This window comes from Narcine bancroftii, chromosome 1 (genome assembly GCF_036971445.1).
Source record: "Narcine bancroftii isolate sNarBan1 chromosome 1, sNarBan1.hap1, whole genome shotgun sequence".
NCBI lineage: Eukaryota > Metazoa > Chordata > Chondrichthyes > Torpediniformes > Narcinidae > Narcine > Narcine bancroftii.
The window spans coordinates 3,164,300-3,184,473 of NC_091469.1; the positions used below are offsets into that span (position 1 = coordinate 3,164,300).

Genomic DNA, 20,174 nt, shown 5'->3' on the forward strand with positions numbered 1-20,174 from the left:
CATAACTCTCATCCCTCTTATATTTTCATTCTGTCTTATTGTATGAGCTAATGGTTCAATAGCCAATGGAAACAAGGCTGGTGACAATGGACACCCTTGCCGGGTCGAACGTGTCAATTTGAATGGTAAGGAAACTTGACCATTTGTCACCACCCTAGCAATTAGGTTTGTATTTAAAGCTTTAACCCAACCAATAAAAAAGGGCCAAATTTAAACTTCTCTAACACCTTAAATAAAAAATCCCATTCAACTCTATCAAAGGCTTTTTCCGCATCTAGCGCAACCACCAAAGTTATGCATTGACCAAAGTTATCAATCGAAGAATATTATCTGACGCATTCCTATTCTTAATAAAACATGTTTGATCAATATGTATCAACTTAGGTAAGTACTTGGCAAGCTGATTTGCTAACACTTTTGCTATAGTTTTATAATCTACATTCAATAAAGAAATAGGTCTAGACGAAGACACTTTCAATGGATCTATCTATTTTTGGAATTACAGTGATTAAAGCACTCAAACAAGATTCTGGTAACACCTGTTCTTCAGTTATTTGTTGTAATACATCCCCAAATACAAATGATAAGTCTTCATTAAAAAATTTATAATATTCCCCAGAGAATCCATCATCCCCCGGTGACTTTCCATTTGGCATCTCCTGTATAGCCTCCTTAATCTCAAAAACTGTAAACAGAGATTCCAATTCCATAACATCTTCCTCCCCTAGTACCGGTAACATTAATTTAGATAAATAAGATTCAACAGAACCATTATCCTGTTTCCCCTCAGAAGTATATAATTTTTGATAAAACAAATAAAACTGGTCATTAATTTCCTGAGGTTTATAGGTAACTATTGAATTCTTTTTAACAGCATTAATAGTCCATGAAACCGATTCCGTTTTTAATTGCCATGCAAGTACCTTATGTGCCCTCTCACCCAATTCATAGTAACGGTGCTTAGATCGATCAATTAAATGCTCAAATTGATAAGTTTGCAATGTATTATAATGTAATTTCAAATTTGCCAGAGCCACTTTTCTATCTTCTGTCACATCTTTCTGAAATTCGTTCTCTAACTCAACAATTCATTTCTCCAACTCTAAACTCTCTGCCATATATTGTTTCTTAACTCTCGTAGTATAACTAATAGTCTGCCCTCTTAAATAAGCTTTCAGTGCATCCCATAATACAAAACGAGTATCTACAGAATTAAAATTCTCAGCCAAAAACAAAGTGATCTGTTCTTTAACAAAAGTAACAAACTGTTTTTTTCAGTAACATTGTGATGAACGTACCACTTCCGAAATTACACAAGATAAAAACAATAAAGAATGATCTGATTTCACCCTAATTTTATACTCAGCCTGTAATATTCTACCCTGTAAATGTGCCGATACCAAAAAAAAAATCTATTCTGGAAAATGAATCATGTCGAGATAAATAAAAAGAAAAATCTTTCTCCGTAGGATTAACTCTTCTCCAAATATCCATCAAATTTAAATCTTTCATCAAAGCCCCAATTTGTATCACAATCTTTGATTTCCTTATACTTTTCGGAGATCTATCCAATAAAGGGTCCAAAACACAGTTGAAGTCTCCCCCAACTAAGATATTTGCATTACCCTGATTTAACAACAAAAAAGCTTCTAAAATAAACGTTCATCATCTATATTAGGTGCATAAACATTAAGCAAAGTCCAAGATTCAGCAAAAATTTTACAATTCACCCTCAAAACTCTCCCAGCATTTCCCTCCAAAGATTGTAATTCAAAAGGCAAACTCTTATGAATTAAAATCATTACATCCCTCGCCTTAGAATTAAAAGAAGAAGAAAACGCACAACCAACCCAATCTCTCTTCATTTTCAAGTGTTCTTTTTCAGTCAGGTGTGTTTCTTGCAAAAAAGCAATGTCAACTTTCATTTTTTCAGTATAGGCCAAAACTCGTTTCCACTTAATTGGATTATTCAATCACTGAACATTAAAAGTTGCAAATTTCAAATTAGACATTTCTACAAACTGACAATATGACCACACACTACTAAATATTGCTCCCCTTATAAATCCTTAAAATCACAATCCCTCCCCTATAAAATGTCAAGAAAAAAATTAAAGAAAAAAAAAATCACCCCTAAAAAAAACCACCCAAAGGTAGTAACGCCCTAAAAATCTGGGTGTGGTAAACCCCACTAGCAGCAGATGACTGTCAAAGATTTCAGTGCCATCCACCCCCCCCCCCCCCCCCCCCCCCAGCCAGACATACAGACATTATTCAATCAAACATAATCAAATATAGTAAATATATTCAACCCAGTGATTCCAGTCTCAATGATCTGGGTCTTCAATATGAAGACTTTGTGTCAGCTCTTCTTTCTTTCCATTCTTTCCATTCTTCCCATTCCCATGCCCATTTCCACTTACCCTTCTTTTAGGTGATAACAATGAAGATTGGCCATTTCCTCGCAAATCTGACAACAAATCAGCAAAAATTAATGCATCATGATCATTTTCAAAAAATTGAGATTGAAAATTTACCATAAAAAACTTTTAACACCACAGGGTAGCGAAAAGCAAATTTATAACCCTTCCGCCACAATACTTCTTTAGCTGAATTAAATTCCCGACGTCGCCTAATAATTTCTTGACTCAAATCTGCATTAAAAAATTTTGAGTCATCATTGGAGATTGACTTTGTCGGGCCTTTTGCATCACCAGTCGTAATATCATTTCTCTATCTTGATATTTCAAACAATGAATTAAAACCGCCTATGGTGATTGTCCCGGAAATGGTTTCTTCCTTAATGCTCTATGTGCTCGATCCAACTCCACACCTTCCGGCAAAAAATTCCTCGCCCAACATCTCAGGAATCCATTTCTTAAAAATTTTTATCAGGTCGGAACCTTCAATATCTTCTGGAAAACCCACTATTTTCACATTATTCACCCGACTTTGATTTTCAAATGAATCAATTTTCTTCAATAATTCTTTTTTCTGAATTCCCCAATCCATAAAAGAATCTTCCACTTTTTCCATTTTTTCCCTATTACATTCAGCTTGATTTTTACATTCAAAAAAAGCTGCTTCAATTTTAAAAAAAAACTATCTTGTACTGTATCAACTGACTATTAACATCACTTTTAACTACAGACATATCTTGCTTCATATTTGTCATGTCTTCGCACATAGTACTCGTTTTAGATTTTACTTCCAAAAATCCTCGAGACATCTGTTTAAACATATTGTCCATTTGGTAGGCTATCCCTTCCAAAACAGCACACATAGATGCCATTCTGGATTCCATCACCTCCCTTTGAGGCCTACCTTCCCTGGTCTCCACCTCCATTTGTTCTTGTGTGCTGCCCAGTGAAGGTAAGTCTTCTTCAGGCACCGCTGGTCCTTTTCCGGTGCGGCTGCGGGTCTGAACACCCAACGACAGCACCCGACCTCATCAGGGCACCGCCACTCGGGGCCCCCCACAGCCCACACCCATTCTAATAAATCCCAAACCCTCGAAGCACCGCGCATGCCTGGTAGGACCAGTGACTGCACAGGTGTGTCCTCCGATGCAACACTGTGTGTCCCTGGCCCACCCAACAACATTGTGGACTCGAGGGCCCCTCTCTCGGCCAGACTGCCCGCGCACCCGACTTCACAGGCGCGCGGTTCAGCGCCGGCTGAGCTTGTTGTCAAGCCGGCACCATCTTTCAGAGGCAGGATCGGTGCCGGCAGGAGTCCTCTGAGCCTTGGGGGATTCCCACCAACGACTCTGTGGTTTCATCTGAACAGATAGGCCTCAATTCTTCGACACTCTTGTAAGGTCGTTTCTTCTGTAATTGAGCTTTTGTTTTTTTCACATTGGTAGTCATTGTAGTCCTCTAGTATTCCATTAACTGTAAATACTACTTTTAATTAGTTTTATAAATTTTAAAAATGGGTATTTAAAAAACTAGCTGGTGAAGGGTGGAATTGCACGTCTGTCTTCTACACCATCTTGCCACCCACCCCCCCCCCTTTTGATTTCTATGACTTGTAAGCATCCATGGTGTGGTACCTACAGTGTGAATGCCCTCTATAATCATTAAGAATCTTTGTGTGTGTATATATGTGTGTACTGTATAATAAATACCTTTACATGTCCTTTCAAAATAATCAAATTTAAGTTTCTGCACATCCACCAGGCAAATCATTTATATTGATCTTGTGAATCAAAGATACAATGTGAATCAACCTTTGCTGAACCATATGAATCAAATTTATTCAGAGCAGGCCATTTTTATCTTTATAGAATTTTTCTTGTAAAGCACTTAAAGTTCTGAAACAATTTGAATTCCCTAGATTTATCCCTCACATTGCATTGAGCTCAGACAGCTTCATTAAAAATTCTATTTGCAGCATGCAGTTCAAAGCAGTCATTCATGTACAGATTCTCCTATGAGTCTATTCTTTGTTCATCCATTCTCATACACCAGGCTGCTTTTCATTGACTTCAGCTCAGTGTTCAATACAATCATTCCCCAGAGGTTGGTGGGGATGATGTTCTCATTGGGACTCAACACCCCATCTATAACTTTATTCTGGACTTCCTAACAGAAAGACCAGTCTGTGTGGGTTGGTAGCTGAATATCAAGCACCGTCACACCTCATGGCTGTGTGCTCAGCTCACTCCTGTTCATGCTACTGTCCCACAACTTTAACGCCAGATTCAGTACCAACAGTCATCAACTCTGCAGATGAGATGAAGGCTGTTGGCCTCATCAGCAACAACGATGAGTTGCACTACAGAGAGGAGGTGGAAAATCTTGTGAAATGGTGTGAAAATAACCACCCGAGTCTCAACGTAGATAAAACAAATGAGATGACTGTAGACTTCAGGAGGAACAGGGGTGAGAGCACCATGTTCTTCAGAGTCCACATTAAGAAGTGTCTTATCCTGGACCACATCTCCTCACTTGTCAGGAAGGTGCCACAACAACTGCACTTTCTGAGAAGACTGAGGCAGGATGATAAGAAACTTGAACTTGTACCACTACATTTCAGGCCCTTTGTATATGATCTGATTCTCATTGTTGTCCACACTTTTCTGTCTTGGTTTTATGCTCTGGAATTCCCTCCCTCTATCTTTCCACGAGCTAATCCATGAAAAAAACAGAAGTTGACACCAACTTCATGCCAACTGATAATTACATTAGGTAATAATACTCCAGACCATGTTACCCCAAGCATTATGTATGCAGATAGAGACAGGTTAGGTAGCATGGGAAGTCTGGTGTGATCAATTGCATTTCATTTTGTTTGATTTCAGTAAATCACCATGCCACTATGTTTAAATTGTTCTTTAAATGTGTCATTGCATTAGAGTTGTCTTCTCAATTAAGATTTAGATTGGCCTGGAGTTAGTAAGAATTGAAGAACAACTTAGGACATTATTGCAAGTAACAAACAAGAAATCACGTCGGCACTGAAATAAAACAATATGCTTATTTATAATTAGTGTACGATTGCATTTATTATTGAAAAAAATTAGAATAGATAAAAGTGAAAACTCAATCACATTGGAGTGACCATGTGCGGAGATGTGCATGAAGGTCTCCCAATAATCTTTATGCATCTTTCCAATGCTCTCGGGAGTGTTTGTCCTCATAATGTGAGTTCACAGTACCTCTCAAATTAAGATTTGTATGCTCACTCCTTACTAGGTGCATCTGCCTTCCAACTAATAGGGGCACCAAGTGTCTGTTCTGGATTGAAAAATCTGCCAACCAATGGTGGGAGTTCAGGGCAAGATAGTAACACACAAAGGTCTTGAATTCTGTTGTTTTCCTTTGTAATAGGTGAGCTGTGTTCCTTTTGTTCCTCTGACAGGGGCAAACAACCTTTTAATTTTTAATTTAGACATACAGCACAGTTATAGGCCATTTCAGCCCATGAGTCCGTGTCACCCAATTAACCTACACCCCTGGTACGTACTCGTGGGTCAAAATGGCCTGTAACTGTGCTGCTTGTCTAAATTAAAAAGTTCTCCACCCCTGCTTCTGTAACATGTGAATGGCCTTCTCTTTTCCAGTATTAACAGGGTCAAAGGATAAATATCTTAATTGGCACCAAAGTTTTAGACATTTCATGCAGGAGAATTCTATGCTCCTATGTTAAAACTCTCACAAAAATTATGAAATGATTTTCTATTCTCCTACACTTCTCTATTTCATATAAAAGAGGACAAGAAAAAAATGAAGCAATTTTGAAGTCTGGTTCTTCTGCTTTTGTTTTCATCACATGTAGTTCAACCTATGATTCAATGCCCTCATCATAATTTCATCGTATTATCGAGCCTAAGCCTCAAGTTGCAGTCATGGCTTTATAGAACCTCATCATTGACTAAGAAAATCTAACATTTCCACACTTTCCTTCCACTTCAATGAAGCAGCAGATTAAAGCAGACTATAAGATTAGTTTATTGAGGGTGTGATGAGAGTCTGAAGGGAAATCCATGGGAAATTCTCTTGTTTTACACACTCTGACTTCTGTGAATTTGTTCTGAGCTGTCAGAAAACTTGAGATCTTTGCAGCTGGTATCATTTCTGTAACAAAATATCAAGTGGTGGATTCATGTTCAATCCTTACAGCTGTCTTTTTTATAAATCTGCAATTCCCTATTCAGCACAAGTTTCTTTACACTTAATGAAACAATGGAGATTTTTGCCTGTGCATTTTGACCCATGTTTTGATCAGAATGTTAAGCAGTGATTTCAGTCCTGAATTAAATGGTTATTGTTTCATATTTGTTCTCCTTTTAGTTTTTCTTTTTATTTGCAATTGAGACTCAAAATATTGTTCCTTTGTTATCTCTCTGCCTCACCGAATATCAAGTATCATTTTAAATGTGGCTCATTTCCTCGTGCTATCTGAATGACACAATTCTGAGTACCCATTTAAGACTTGATCAGGCTGATGCTCCCAGTGAGCCACAGAGGGATTATGTGACTTTTGTAGATGTTACCATTTAAATGAGATGCAAAATCAAAGTCCACTTGTTGGATAGTTCCTCTTGCCTGTCTGCTGTGTTGATCATTACTCCTTGACCACCATTTTTGATGGGATGGGGAAAGAAAACACATCATATTTTCTAGTTGTGTTGCAGATGTTGACTTCTCTGTGACTATCCAATTTCCACAAGTCTTCTCGTATCTTTTTTGTGCTTTTGCAGGTATTTCAGCGGCGGAAAGATGGATCAGTGAATTTTTTCCAAGGATGGGATGCTTACAAAGATGGATTTGGGAGGATAACAGGAGAGCACTGGTTGGGTAAAGAGAAATTTTCTTATTCGGTATAGGGGGATAAGAAGCCCTCTCAGTTCATTTAGCCATTCAAATATATCATGGCTGTCCTGCATTTCAATTCCATTTCCCTGCCTTTGCTTTTTTTTCTTCACACCCCACAAAATATAATTGGTCTCAAATATTGAAAGCTCCCTGAAGTATCCAGAGATTTTTGATAAGAAACTGTGGTCATGGCAGAGAAGACTGTGAAATGGACAGCTTCTATGCTTTGGTTGATTTGCTTTCTTTCCAGTATCAAGGGAAGAGAGATATGAGGGAGCAACAATATTCTAATTTCTGTTTCCAAATCAATTTCACAATAACTATTATTAACACAATAACCATATTATTTTGGGAAGTTTCCATCTGCATCATTGCATATGTGCTGCTCTTTGGATTGAAGGTAATACAGTATTATAGGTCATTAGATGAATTGGAGTGAACAGTTTTATGATTTTGAATCATTATTTGTACAAAACATATCATATGCATGAGAGATGATGTACTGAGGTCAGTTTGGATCAACTTGAAGAATATTTGCCACTACTGTATATTAGAAGTTTGTTCTTCCATTTTGTGTCTGCTCTGACAGGTGAAAGATCTTAGGGACCCTATTCCAAAGAACAGCAAAGACATTTCAGAATCAGAATTTATTGTCATGAGAACAAGTCATGAAGTTTTGCGGCAACATCACAGAGCAAACATTCATATTATAACTCTCTTACAATATTACTATAAATTAAAATAATAGTGCACAAAAAGGATCTGATGGCAGCGGGGGAGAAACTGTCCTTGTGCCATTGACACAAAGGTTCCTGCACCTTTTTCCTGATGGTAGCAGAGTGAAGAGGACATGGCCTGGGTGGTGGGGTCTTTGAGGATAGAGGGTGCTTTTTTTTTTTAAAAGGCACCATCGACACTTCTTGTGCCTGAATTACACTTATCCCTCAATCAATCGTGCTTCAAAGAACTTAGTCAAGTGCTGCACTCAGTCAAGTACTTCTTGAAGTACAGTAACAAATATAAAGTAAGGAATGCAGGAAACACTGTTCAAAGCAGACTTACAGACAATGATGGAGAATAATCACAGTCTGTTTTTAGTGATATTGATTGAAGAATTAATCAGGACACAAAGAAAAATTCTCATCATCTTTTTCAAAATTGTATCTTGGCATCTTTTACATTCATTTGAATGGCAGATGGAGATTAGGTTTTTTGTTTAATCTAAAGATTAGCAATACAGGATTCCTTCAGAACCACACAGGAGTGCAAGCTTTGATTATGTACTCCAAACAATGACATGAGGCAACTTTTGGCCAGGCTCACTGAATAAGCTCCAGGCAAGAGGTCACATGATTAAGGGCAATAGAGATTGCCAAGAAAGAGTCTAGAAGGAATTAATAGTGGTTGCAGAGAGGAAGACAAATCAAAGAAGGGACTAAAACTTAAAAGTGTTAGGTCTGCTTTGTCCATGAATGAGTGAGACAAACACCAGACTGAGTCGAAATCAGGGTTCTTTGTTCTTTATTACCGGATTGTAACACTTGCAACTAACAATGTTAGTCGGAGAATGCATTCTGCCGTTATCAGCAAAATGGTGATTTTTTATACCCTTGGATACGTGCTTAGAACATCATCATATCATTACTTGTCCAATGACTAAAACTGTTGCTATCCTTTCCCTGCTAGCTTCCTGCCTCTCAATCCATCAATGTCTCTCTTATCTTGTAAGTACAAGGATGCATTCACATCTTGTTACAGCCCTGCACAGGGTAACTCCTTACACATTTCCATCTCATGATGTTTTACCTAACAGGAGTACAAGGACACCTCCCCTTCTTGTTACAGCCCTGCACAGGGTAACTCCTTACACATTCCCATCTCATGATGTTTTACCTTACAATCCCTCCTTTGTCCTCTTTAGAGGACAATCTCGCCCTGACTATGCTACCACCGCGTTACATTAGTTCGCCTATTATTGCCAAGCTCTATACGGGTTCTGTTCACAGGGTAGTTCGGCTGGTGGGCGAGGGCTCCCCCAACCCTCCTTTGCGTACACCCCCCATCCGTCACCCCGATCCCATTGCCCGTTTACAAGTTTCATCCCATTTGCCCCCAAGCAAAAATACTAGCTAACCCCCCGTACATTAGTAAATTCCCAAGTTAACATATGGTCTACAATCTAATTCATAATACTTGTTCTACAATCTGATTAATAATGTTTGTGTTACAATCAATGTTATAATATTTGTTCTACAATCAAGGTTATAATATTTAGGTTACAAGCAAGGTTAAAATTATATGTGTAACAATCTAATTCACAATCCCTCCTTCCCATCACATTCCCCATCAGACTCCAGATCGATCTCAGCAACTTTCTCCGCCTCCTGTAATGTGAGATAGTCTTGCTCCACAGCCTGCACAGCTTGATATTTCGGAGGCAGTTCATCACGGTCAGCAAAGGCTCTCTCTATGGTCCTCGTGACCAGCGTTCGAATGCATGGAATACAACAACAGCCACAAGTGATAAAAATTGATACAGAAATGAACAAACCCAGCAAAAGTTGTCCTAACAATGTGCTCCATCTCCCAAACACTCCCTGTAACCAGGATAAAACAGGATTGGAGACTCCAGACTGGGCTTTTAATTCTTTCGCCAATGCCCTAAGTTTCGTTAACCCCTTAGTGAGTGATCCATCTGGCCCTGTGTTATTAGAGATAGAAGTGCAGCATAGATCTCCAAACATAGCACACACTCCACCTTTCTCTGCCAGGACCATATCAATCGCTATCCTATTCTGAAGTGTCATAAGGGAAGTTTCTGACAGTTGTTGATGTATTGCCTCAACAACGTCCCTGGTCAAATTTGCAAGGCGCTGGACATTATAGTGAATAAGGTTGACCCTATTAACATTCTTATTTACAGTGATGGGAAAAATTGCACTAAAAACAGGAAAACTTTCAAACCCAGCTGCAATCTCATCGGCTAATTTAAATTCGTCCGGAATATTCCGGGCTTGGCCAATGGCATCAATCCATACCCCATCAGGGTTCCTTCCTCCCGGCCCCAAGAGTCCAACACTCCTCCTTTTTCTCCACAGCCAACTCTCTGTGTGGCGCAATTCTAGGGAATCCTCGTCTCCCTCCTGCCTTTTGACAATCAGCACTGGCGCATTAAGGGTTTCTAGAGCACTCCGACCATCCCAGTTAGCGGGAAGCCAGTTGTACAGCACTCTTCCTCCACAAAACCACCAAATATCCGCCCTAGCCTGGGTCAAGCGGGTTGCACTACTGTTATGTGAGAGATCAACATGAGTCCTGCACGAGTCGCTGGGCAGCCAACCCACATGGAAAACGTGCGCTGCTGTGTTGTTGTTGGCAAAACAAGTAACATTAGTTATGCCTGTGGATCTAAAGACAGGGGGAGCTACATTAGCCGGAGCTATGGGAAACGTCTGTTCCCATATCAGACACCTATTCAGTGGGTTGGATTCTGACATTAGGTTCAAGGCGCAGTCCATAGCATCTGTCTCCTCAAAAATTGATCTGCTCATCCGTAATAATGGCCTTCCTCGGGCACAGACCCAGCAGTTCCCATACCCTGCTTGGTCCGCATATTTACCCATCTGATCTATCCAGGAGTTTGACTCATCAATACCTGTCTCAATTGCTATCTTCTCTCCCCTGGTCATCTTCGTACTGTCGAATTTTCTCACTTCCCCCTCTTTCGAAGTGGGTTTAATTATGTCCTTTGTGTATGTTTGTAAGTCGAACCTCACCACTCCCCAAGGATCTTTTCCATTAATAGACACTCCAATCATTAGATAGAAGAGGTCTCCGACACCATGTTCTCTCCCTGTGCCCCCCTCGCATGTCTTAGAGCTCCATCCCTTCATATTCCACGGGTTGCGCAGCCCCGCCTTTACTGTCAAAATCAGGGGATTCTCTCCTTTCATTGAATAGGTCACAGCACCACGTATCAGGGAGATTTTAGTGAAAAAATTATAATAAGGTTTGCTGGACCCTTTGTTAAGGGGTTTTCTTATCCATCTAGTGTCGGGTCCTGTCCACCACCAAACCTCACCCCAAGACGGACAGACATGTAGACCCCATTTAGGATATCCTATTTTAAAGGCACACATGTAAATATCATATCCTCTCCAGGACGCCTCATTCTTACCACACGCTATTATACTGCATAGATCGAACTGGAAGGTGTTATCCCTGTCTTTGTCTACCTTTAGAATAACTTTGGCCCCGCAGGAATCCGAGCTATTCTGCTGACTTATCTGGCATCCCATTAGTAGTACTGCCCATAGGGCCCCCGGTATCGTCTGCATGAGTCTCATCAATTCTATCAAGGCTGGCTACGTGCTGTTTTGCCTTGGAACAGTAGGCAAAATGATGCCAATTATGATCCCCTGGTTTGTCAATTCTTACCGACCTATCTGTTACGGCGGTAACAGTGTATGGTCCAGACCACCTAAATTCAGTCCAATGTACTTTACCTGGTTTACGGATATACACCAGGTCTCCCTCCTTTACTGGAACTCCTTCGGTGTCCGGGTTCTCCTTACTAGCATTCGCCACCTGTTGTGAAACTAAAGCAACCATATTACCCAGCATCTGCATATAATGATCCAGTTCCACTTCCCTTTCTTCCCACAACTTAACCCATGCTGGATCAGTCTTTGGACCGGGCATGGGTCGACCCGTTAGAATCTCATGCGGTGACAGGAAGGTATCTTTGGCCTTCTCTTGTCGCATAGACATCAGTACTAATGGCAATGTCTCAACCCAATTCAACCTGGTCCCCCCTAAAACTTTCCCTAATTTAGATTTTATCGTTCTGTTTGCCCTTTCTACTAACCCCTGGCTCTCAGGCCTATAGACACTACCAAAACGGTGTTTGATCCCTAGGTATTCTTCAACCTGTCGGATCAGCTCATTCTTAAAATGAGACCCATTATCAGAGCATATCCTGCTGGGGACTCCATAGCGGGGTATTAACTCTCGCGTTAGCCAGCCTATTACACTATCCGCATCTTCTTTCTTTGTTGGAATAGCCTCCACCCATCGTGAGAACCTATCTACTGCCACTAAAAGATATCGGTAACCCTCCTTTATCCTAAGGTCAGTACCCATATCTGTATAGTCAATATAGATCTCTTTCCACGGGGCTGTCGGTACTGGAAATCGTAAAAGCGGGTGGGGTAAGGTGATCCTTTGGTTATGCCCGTTGCAGATAGTACATTCAGCTCTAAAGTTGTCAATGTGCTCGCGTAAGTGGGGATTCCACCAATGTTGTTTAAGCGTATTATAAGTTTTGGTGGCGCTAATGTGAGTCGGCCCATGTGCTTCTTCAAATAATAGCGGGAGTAATTGACGAGGGGCAACTATCGTACCTATAGGGGAGCGCCAAACATGTACTGTCTGATTTTCATAGCTGATCTCCTGTCGAGTGGCACCGCGTTTCATCCATTCCTCTTTCTCACTTGGGCTAGCTTTTTCCTGTATTTCTATTAGGTGCTCAATATTCGGTGGGGGTCCCTCTCCCTTCTCATCTGTGTAGTCATTCAATCTGCTACAAGTCTCCTTAGTTTCAGATTCATTTTTTTTGTTATGGGACCTCAAAATCATCCCCTGTATATGTTCATGATAACCAGTAACCTGTTTGGCTGCCCTGTCAGCCGCCGCGTTTCCCTTCCCTTCCTTTGTGTTATCTGGGGAATGGCCCGCCACCTTAATTAGGCTCAGAGCCCGGGGAAGCATGACCGCCCTGACCAGTCTCCGTAAAACCAGATCATGACGGACGTTTTGTCCGGCAGCAGTCCGAAAATCCCTTCTTAGCCAGCCTGGTGCTTCAATATGTACTGCACTCCAAGCATATGCAGAGTCAGTATAAATATTAACTGTTTTACCTTCGCTAAGCTCCAATCCTCGTATGAGCCCTTTCACTTCTGCTAACTGAGCTGATGCCGGTTGGGGAATGATAGAGGACTCTACAAGATAGGGTGCCTCATCCTCCCATCCTACCACTGCATAACCCGCCACATTACCCTCAGAATTTTTATGGCAACTTCCATCTGTAAATAACTCCCAGTCCACCTCCTCCATGGGTTCCTCAAATAGCTTTTCCCTCAGCTTGGAATCTACCTTGACTCTTGCTACACAGTCATGCGTCTCCATAAACCCCGAGTTCAATCCTCTAGCCATGTTGGAATAGTTGTCCCTGGGTGACCTGAAGGTGATGTGAGGACCCTTAAGGGCGTCCTCCATCTTAATGGATCTGTTGGCCGAAAAGCTGAAAGCATTAGACATTAAAAGGGCTGAGACACTGTGGTCTGTATTAACAACTAGGGGATGACAGAGAACAATATGCGCGGTTTTTTGTATCGTTCTAGCTACTGCTGCGAGGTAACGGAGACATGGGGCTTTTCCTCTCTCTACATTATCCAGTCTGCAACTATAGTAATTTAGTACTTTCCTTCTTCCTCTATCTCTCTGATACAGTACTGAGCTAACAATGCTCTCAGTTTCAGCCACGTCCAAGTAGAATTCTTTACTGTAATCTGGATTAGCCAGGCTGATCGTTCTTCCCAGTTCTTGTTTGACACGCAGAAAAACCGCTTCACGTTCTACATTCCACCTGACTGGTTCTTTAAGCCTCCGGTGACCTATCTCTGTGACCATTTCCCTCAGACCTTGGGTCAGACTCACATATCCTGGGACATATGTTCGACTATACCCGCAAAGCCCCAAGAATGCCAGCATGTCTTGTACTGTAGTAGGTTTTCGAAACCCTAGTATCATTTCTCTATGTGCCTCAGACATGGCCGTACCGTTTTTACCCACGAGTCTTCCTAGGAAAGTTACCACCCTCCTTCCGATCTGACATTTCGACCTTTTTACTTTAAATCCAGCCTCGCCTAACCCCTTGAGTAAAACTGCTGTCCCTGTCAGGCACTCATGTGGCGTTTTCCCTGCTAATAGTAGGTCGTCTACATACTGAATCAGTGTAACATCTTCCGGGAGCTTTAATTTCATTAGGATTTCGCTAAGGGCCTGATTGAACAGTCCTGGACTGTCCTTATAACCCTGAGGTAATCTAGTGTATGTGTACCGATGTGCTTGGTAAGTGAAAGTGAACCAGTCTTGGCATTCCTCAGCTAATTTCAAGCAGAAGAATGCGTTTGCCAGATCAATGACAGTATAGTATTCGTGCTCCGGACTCAGAGCCCTAAGTGCTACATATGGGTCTGGGACTGGTCTCCCGATGGTCTTGGTAGCCAAGTTAATCTCCCGGAGGTCGTGTACCATCCTCCAGTCTTTTCTACCCTGTTTGGGAACAGGCATGATGGGCGTGTTCCACATACTGTCAGGTGCCGCCCTTAAAACCCCTGACTCCATTAACCCTTCTATCGTTCCTTTAATACCCTCCTCCTGACTGGGCGACAAGCGGTATTGTTTTCTCCATATTGGTTTCTGCCCGGGGTTGGCCAATTCTAGAAATACCTCTCCTTTTATTACTCCCACATCATAGGGCCCCGTTGTCCATATATGTGGACTCAGATTAGAAAGATATTTGTCTGAGTCTCTGTGATCAATATTTTCTCCTTCTATGGCTCGGTCTCTTTCTACTTTCTCATTCACAACCTGGTCCCATGCTTCAATATTCAGTCTGACAAATTTTCCTCCCTCCGAGGTGGAATATCCCGGGATTTCTGTCTGCCTGTATTCACACCCTATCGCTTCCTTTACCATCGGACCCAGCTGTCGAGCGTGATGATCTTTGTCAATACCCAAGGTCACATGAGGCACACTTTCTACTCCTAAGCAGAACCACTCCATTTGTTCTTCTGTCATGACAACCATAGCAGCTATTCCCTCCTTACCTACAAAGATAAATGGACAATGTATCGTTTCTGTCTTCCCTTCTTTTAGAGAGTCCCACCTCTCCTCATATTCCTGGTCCGGGTGGAAGGTGTAGTTTAATGTAACATGCATAGGATCTAGTGGATAATGGTAATCCCCATACCGAGGAATACTGGCCCTCCACTCAAAAAACTGTTTAATCAGCCCTGGGCCTGGTTCATCATACAGTAGTCGACTCCAGAAAATACTAACCTCCACAGAGTCTTCTGAAGCGTTAGATGGGGTCATTACTATAAACTGTCCTCCCCTTCTTATTGTATCCCCTGGGTATGTTAACCGAAGGCCCTTCTCAGAACATTGTATGGTTATTCCTAGTTTGGTAAGAATGTCCCTTGCTAATAAATTAATGGGGCAACTTGGCACAACCAGGACAGGCGTTTTAACCCTTTGTCGTCCAAATGTCATGTCGATGTTATCTGTATAGGGCTGTGTTTCCCTTATTCCGGAGAATCCTATTGTAGATAATGTTTTGCCCGAAAATGTGCTCCCTGGGGGTTTTTTAATCACTGTCGTAACTGCTGCCCCTGTGTCAACCATAAATTCAATTTTTTCTCCATTTACCGTCCCCCAAACTTTTGGTGGCTCCCAGGGAGGCGTGATTTTTGATTCTCCAGGGCACCTTCAATAATCAAATTCAGCACCTTCCTCAATATAGTCATTACACTGAGGTGCCTGGACTTGTTGATCACTCTGCCACCCCCCGATTCTCTGGGGCCCATCAATGTGTCCACCCCTACCCCTTGCTTGTCCTCTTAAGTTTCCTCCTCTTCCCCGATAGCCTCTAATAGAGGGTAATCTTTTTCCCCTTGCTCTCCCAGCCTCCGGACAGTTCCGCTGGTAGTGTCCAGGATTTTGGCAGTACCAGCATACTGCATGTTCCCCTCTATACATTGTACCTAGCTGTCTTTCCCAACCATTTCTTACTTGGGGTCCCGGATTTATCACTGGCCCCATGACCTGTGGGACTATCTGTTGGGCCGCTAATTTAACCCCTATATGTTCTATGGCTCTCACCAATTTATCGGTTGTCTTGTCCACCTCCTTCTGGGACGCACTTTCTGACTTAGCATGCTCTGATTGACGATGTCGTTTGATTGCATGTGTCAGGTGTCTTTTCCACAAATCCTCTGACTTTGTCTCTAATCCCACAACGTCCCTTAATTTTGCTTGAACCGTAGCAGGTAGTCCGTTTATTATCCCATTACGAAAGTGAGCCCTTCCTAAGGGGCTGTGGTCGGGTCTTTCTCCAGTCCCTGTTTCCCATAAGTCCCATGCTCGAGTGAAATACTCGTGTGCAGTCTCTCCTTCCTTTAGTTGAAGGGTTACCAAGGCATCCAAACTATAGGGTGTAGGAAATGTTTCTCTAAGTGCTTCCCAAAATTTATTCCGAAGTGGGTTAAATTCTATTTCATCCCCCAATTTACTGCTTCTTACAATTTTCTCTATTTGCTTCAGGGCCCCTTCTGCCTTTAATTTTATCATGATAGTTCTGACATCTGCGAGTGCTAATTGTTCTTGGCAGGTTTCTCGCTCAAAACAAGAAATCCATGGACTAGCCCCATTACTCAACGGAGGTAGTTTTTTCATTAAACTCTCTAAGTCCATTCGTGACCAGGGTAAATATTTTTGAGTTCCCCGTCCCGTGATCAGTAATGGGCATTGATATCTCAATTTTGGGGATTTCTGCTCCTTCTTTACTCTTGGCATGCATTTATTTATCCCACCTTGTTCTGACTCTTCTTCGTCACTGTCACTGTCCCTATCAGCTTCCAATGTCTCAGGGTCAAAGGTATATTGGTCACGTTCATCTCTAAGATAATCTTTTCGGCCATAGTTTAGTTGTTTCACATCTTTCTCTTTTGTCCTAACTATGTCCAGGTAGGCATGTCTATTTTTCTCCCTCCCGAGTCTTTTCCTTCTACTTTCCTCCCATGGTGGATCGTATCTCGTTTCCTCATCTGTACTACACTTTTCGTCCTTTACTCCTATTACCATTCCTTCAGCTTTAATTTCTCCTGACAGTGTTGTAGTTATCTTTTCCACTTCCTTCAATACACCTACCATTAAATCTTTTTGATCCTCACTGATCTGCCCCAGCACATTAATATCTCTGTTTAAGTTTTTAATGTTATCCTGAACCTTTTTCATGTTCCATTTCTGTATCTCTAACTCCTTTTCTATTTTCTTGGACTCCAGAGGGGTCTCTACATCTATTACTCCCCCTTCTATTTTTATTAAAGGGGCCTGTACCTCGTCTGATGTGTCCCTATTCCCGAGGTTCTTGTCACACCCCAGTGTCTCAATATCTGGATATAAGGGACCTGACTCCAGGATCCCATCTGGGGTGCCAGGGGCACCTTTTGACTCCACATATGTATAGGGCGGGGGTCTACAAGCTATTTCTACAGGGGCAGTAACAGGTGGGTTACCAGGGAGACCAAATTCTTCAAATAGAGCTAGGACATCGCGGTACTGAATCTCCTTGTCTCTCACCCTCTTTTTTGCTGACTCGCGATTAAAGATTTTGTTTTCTGTGTCCCGTTTTGTTTCTTCCAGCTTGTCTAAGACTCTACGTTTTAAAATTTTGTTTCCCTCACCTGTCAGGAACATCTCAGTGCCCCCGGGTAACCAACCCCTCTTCCTCCAGCGGTCTACACATTTTCGGAGCATTTTTTGTTTTTCCAATGCCGCATTACTGGTATTTCGCTCCTCTAATTCCTGATTAATTTCCTTAATAACTTGGTCAAAAGTCTTAGCAGGCAACTGTACAGCCATAGCTGCGGGACCGCTTTCTAATGCCTGTTTTAATTTAGGTTCTTGTCCGTTTAGGGGATCTATGTCAACGAAAATTGCTTTTAAAAATGTCTCCTTGCAAGCTGGATGACTAATATCTTTTAAAGGAACAGTCTCTAAGTCTTGTCCTCCAATTGACTTCAGACTGTCCTGTATACTCTGATTGCTCGTTTTCCACTCTCTGTTTTCCCAAAGGGGTCTGAAAGTTAAATTACAACTAGAAAACCAAATATTTGGGCTATACTTTTGTCCTGTTTCCCTGTACCAATCTATGAATTTACGTAACTTTATCTCCTTGGTGATGTTGGGAATACCCTCATTTAACTTATCAAAAGTATTTCGAATAAACCGGGTGTCTCTTAGGAGTTTGTCAACTTTTTCATTAATATCTCCTACCTGATCCGGACACAGCTGTCGCAGCCTTCTGTCGTCGTTCTTGTTCACCAGGCAGGCGTCCCTGAGTACTTTTTTTGTTGTCTCAAGGTCTCTAGTGTCTGCTGTGGTATTCCACCACGGCGAATTGGGGAAATAAATTCTTAACTTCTCAAGTGTACAGACATTATCATACCTACCGGACATTTATAAGTCAGTCTCTCAGATACAATTGAGGCCAATAAGCCTGAACCTTTGTTTTCTTTCAAAGCCCAACCTTCACGTGGGAGATTTCTCCTCTTAATAACCAGTTTAGGGCAGAAAACTCAGGTCCTCAATTGTTTATAGACCACCTTCTCACTCTATTGGACTTTGCAACGACACAATAAAGACTTTTAAACTCTAGTAGTTTCTTGCGAAGCACTTAATAAATGTCATTCAAACACCTTAAGGACTTTTATCTTGTCTGTAATCACTTACGTGTTACAATCCTGGCATGCGACCTTCAATTGTGGTCGTCTAATTTGTCCGATCTCCAGTTCTTACTGACAATCATAAAGATTTTAAAAAAAAAGAGAATTTTGTTAAAACAGGCTTCTCTGGACCTTTTTATCAGCCGGCTGAGATGATTGTCAGAAAAAACAGAAACCGTCGTCCAGTGTTCACTCACCCATCACGTCGGGGTCACCAAATTGTTAGGTCTGCTTTGTCCATGAATGAGTGAGACAAACACCAGACTGAGTCGAAATCAGGGTTCTTTGTTCTTTATTACCGGATTGTAACACTTGCAACTAACAATGTTAGTCGGAGAATGCATTCTGCCGTTATCAGCAAAATGGTGATTTTTTATACCCTTGGATACGTGCTTAGAACATCATCATATCATTACTTGTCCAATGACTAAAACTGTTGCTATCCTTTCCCTGCTAGCTTCCTGCCTCTCAATCCATCAATGTCTCTCTTATCTTGTAAGTACAAGGATGCATTCACATCTTGTTACAGCCCTGCACAGGGTAACTCCTTACACATTCCCATCTCATGATGTTTTACCTAACAGGAGTACAAGGACACCTCCCCTTCTTGTTACAGCCCTGCACAGGGTAACTCCTTACACATTCCCATCTCATGATGTTTTACCTTACAAAAGGAAGGATGATGGGAGTCAGAAAGAGGATTGCGATCAGTGGGAAAATAAAAGTTGTTACTGGAGGGAGATTTCCGATTCCTTAAAAATGGGAATCGTAAATGCTACCATAGGATTGAAATGTTACCATAGGATTAGATAACCAGTAATTAATGACCTTAGAAATTGATCTGTTCTAATTGATCAGATTCTTAGGGTCATGATACTACAAGTGAAGGGATTGAGCAAATGGTTTATAATTAAATAAAAAGCACAGAGCCTACACTACAGGGGATTCTCATGCCCGTTAAACAGATGATTGTTTTACATGATTCTAAGATGATTATAAGTACTATATTCTGTAGGATCATATATTGATAAATTGATGTTTCCCATGCTGACCAGCAATTGCTAATTCCCTGTGAGACTTCCAATTCAATCACTTTCTCAATCAAACATTAAACCTGACAAAGACTCCTTTTTTTCCAGAAAAGCAAGTTTATACAAATTGAAATAGACGTATTTCTACCCTCATAATTAATAGCGTCATTTTTTTATAACTTCATAGAATAAATTTAGATTTCCAGAATTCACATTTTTTCTTTAGCTTTCATTTCTGCTCTGAGAAAATG

General features: G+C 41.3%; 1 protein-coding gene across 2 annotated transcripts in view; it reads left to right on the top strand.

Annotated features, from left to right (window-relative positions):
* Window positions 1-20,174, top strand: part of LOC138754416 (fibrinogen C domain-containing protein 1-like) — a 51,777-nt gene that overhangs the window by 26,337 nt on the left and 5,266 nt on the right. For both annotated transcript variants that reach the window (XM_069918660.1, XM_069918669.1), the window contains exon 5: window positions 7,208-7,304. In XM_069918660.1, coding sequence (XP_069774761.1) covers window positions 7,208-7,304 — 97 coding nt within the window. The remainder of the gene's footprint in view (window positions 1-7,207; window positions 7,305-20,174) is intronic.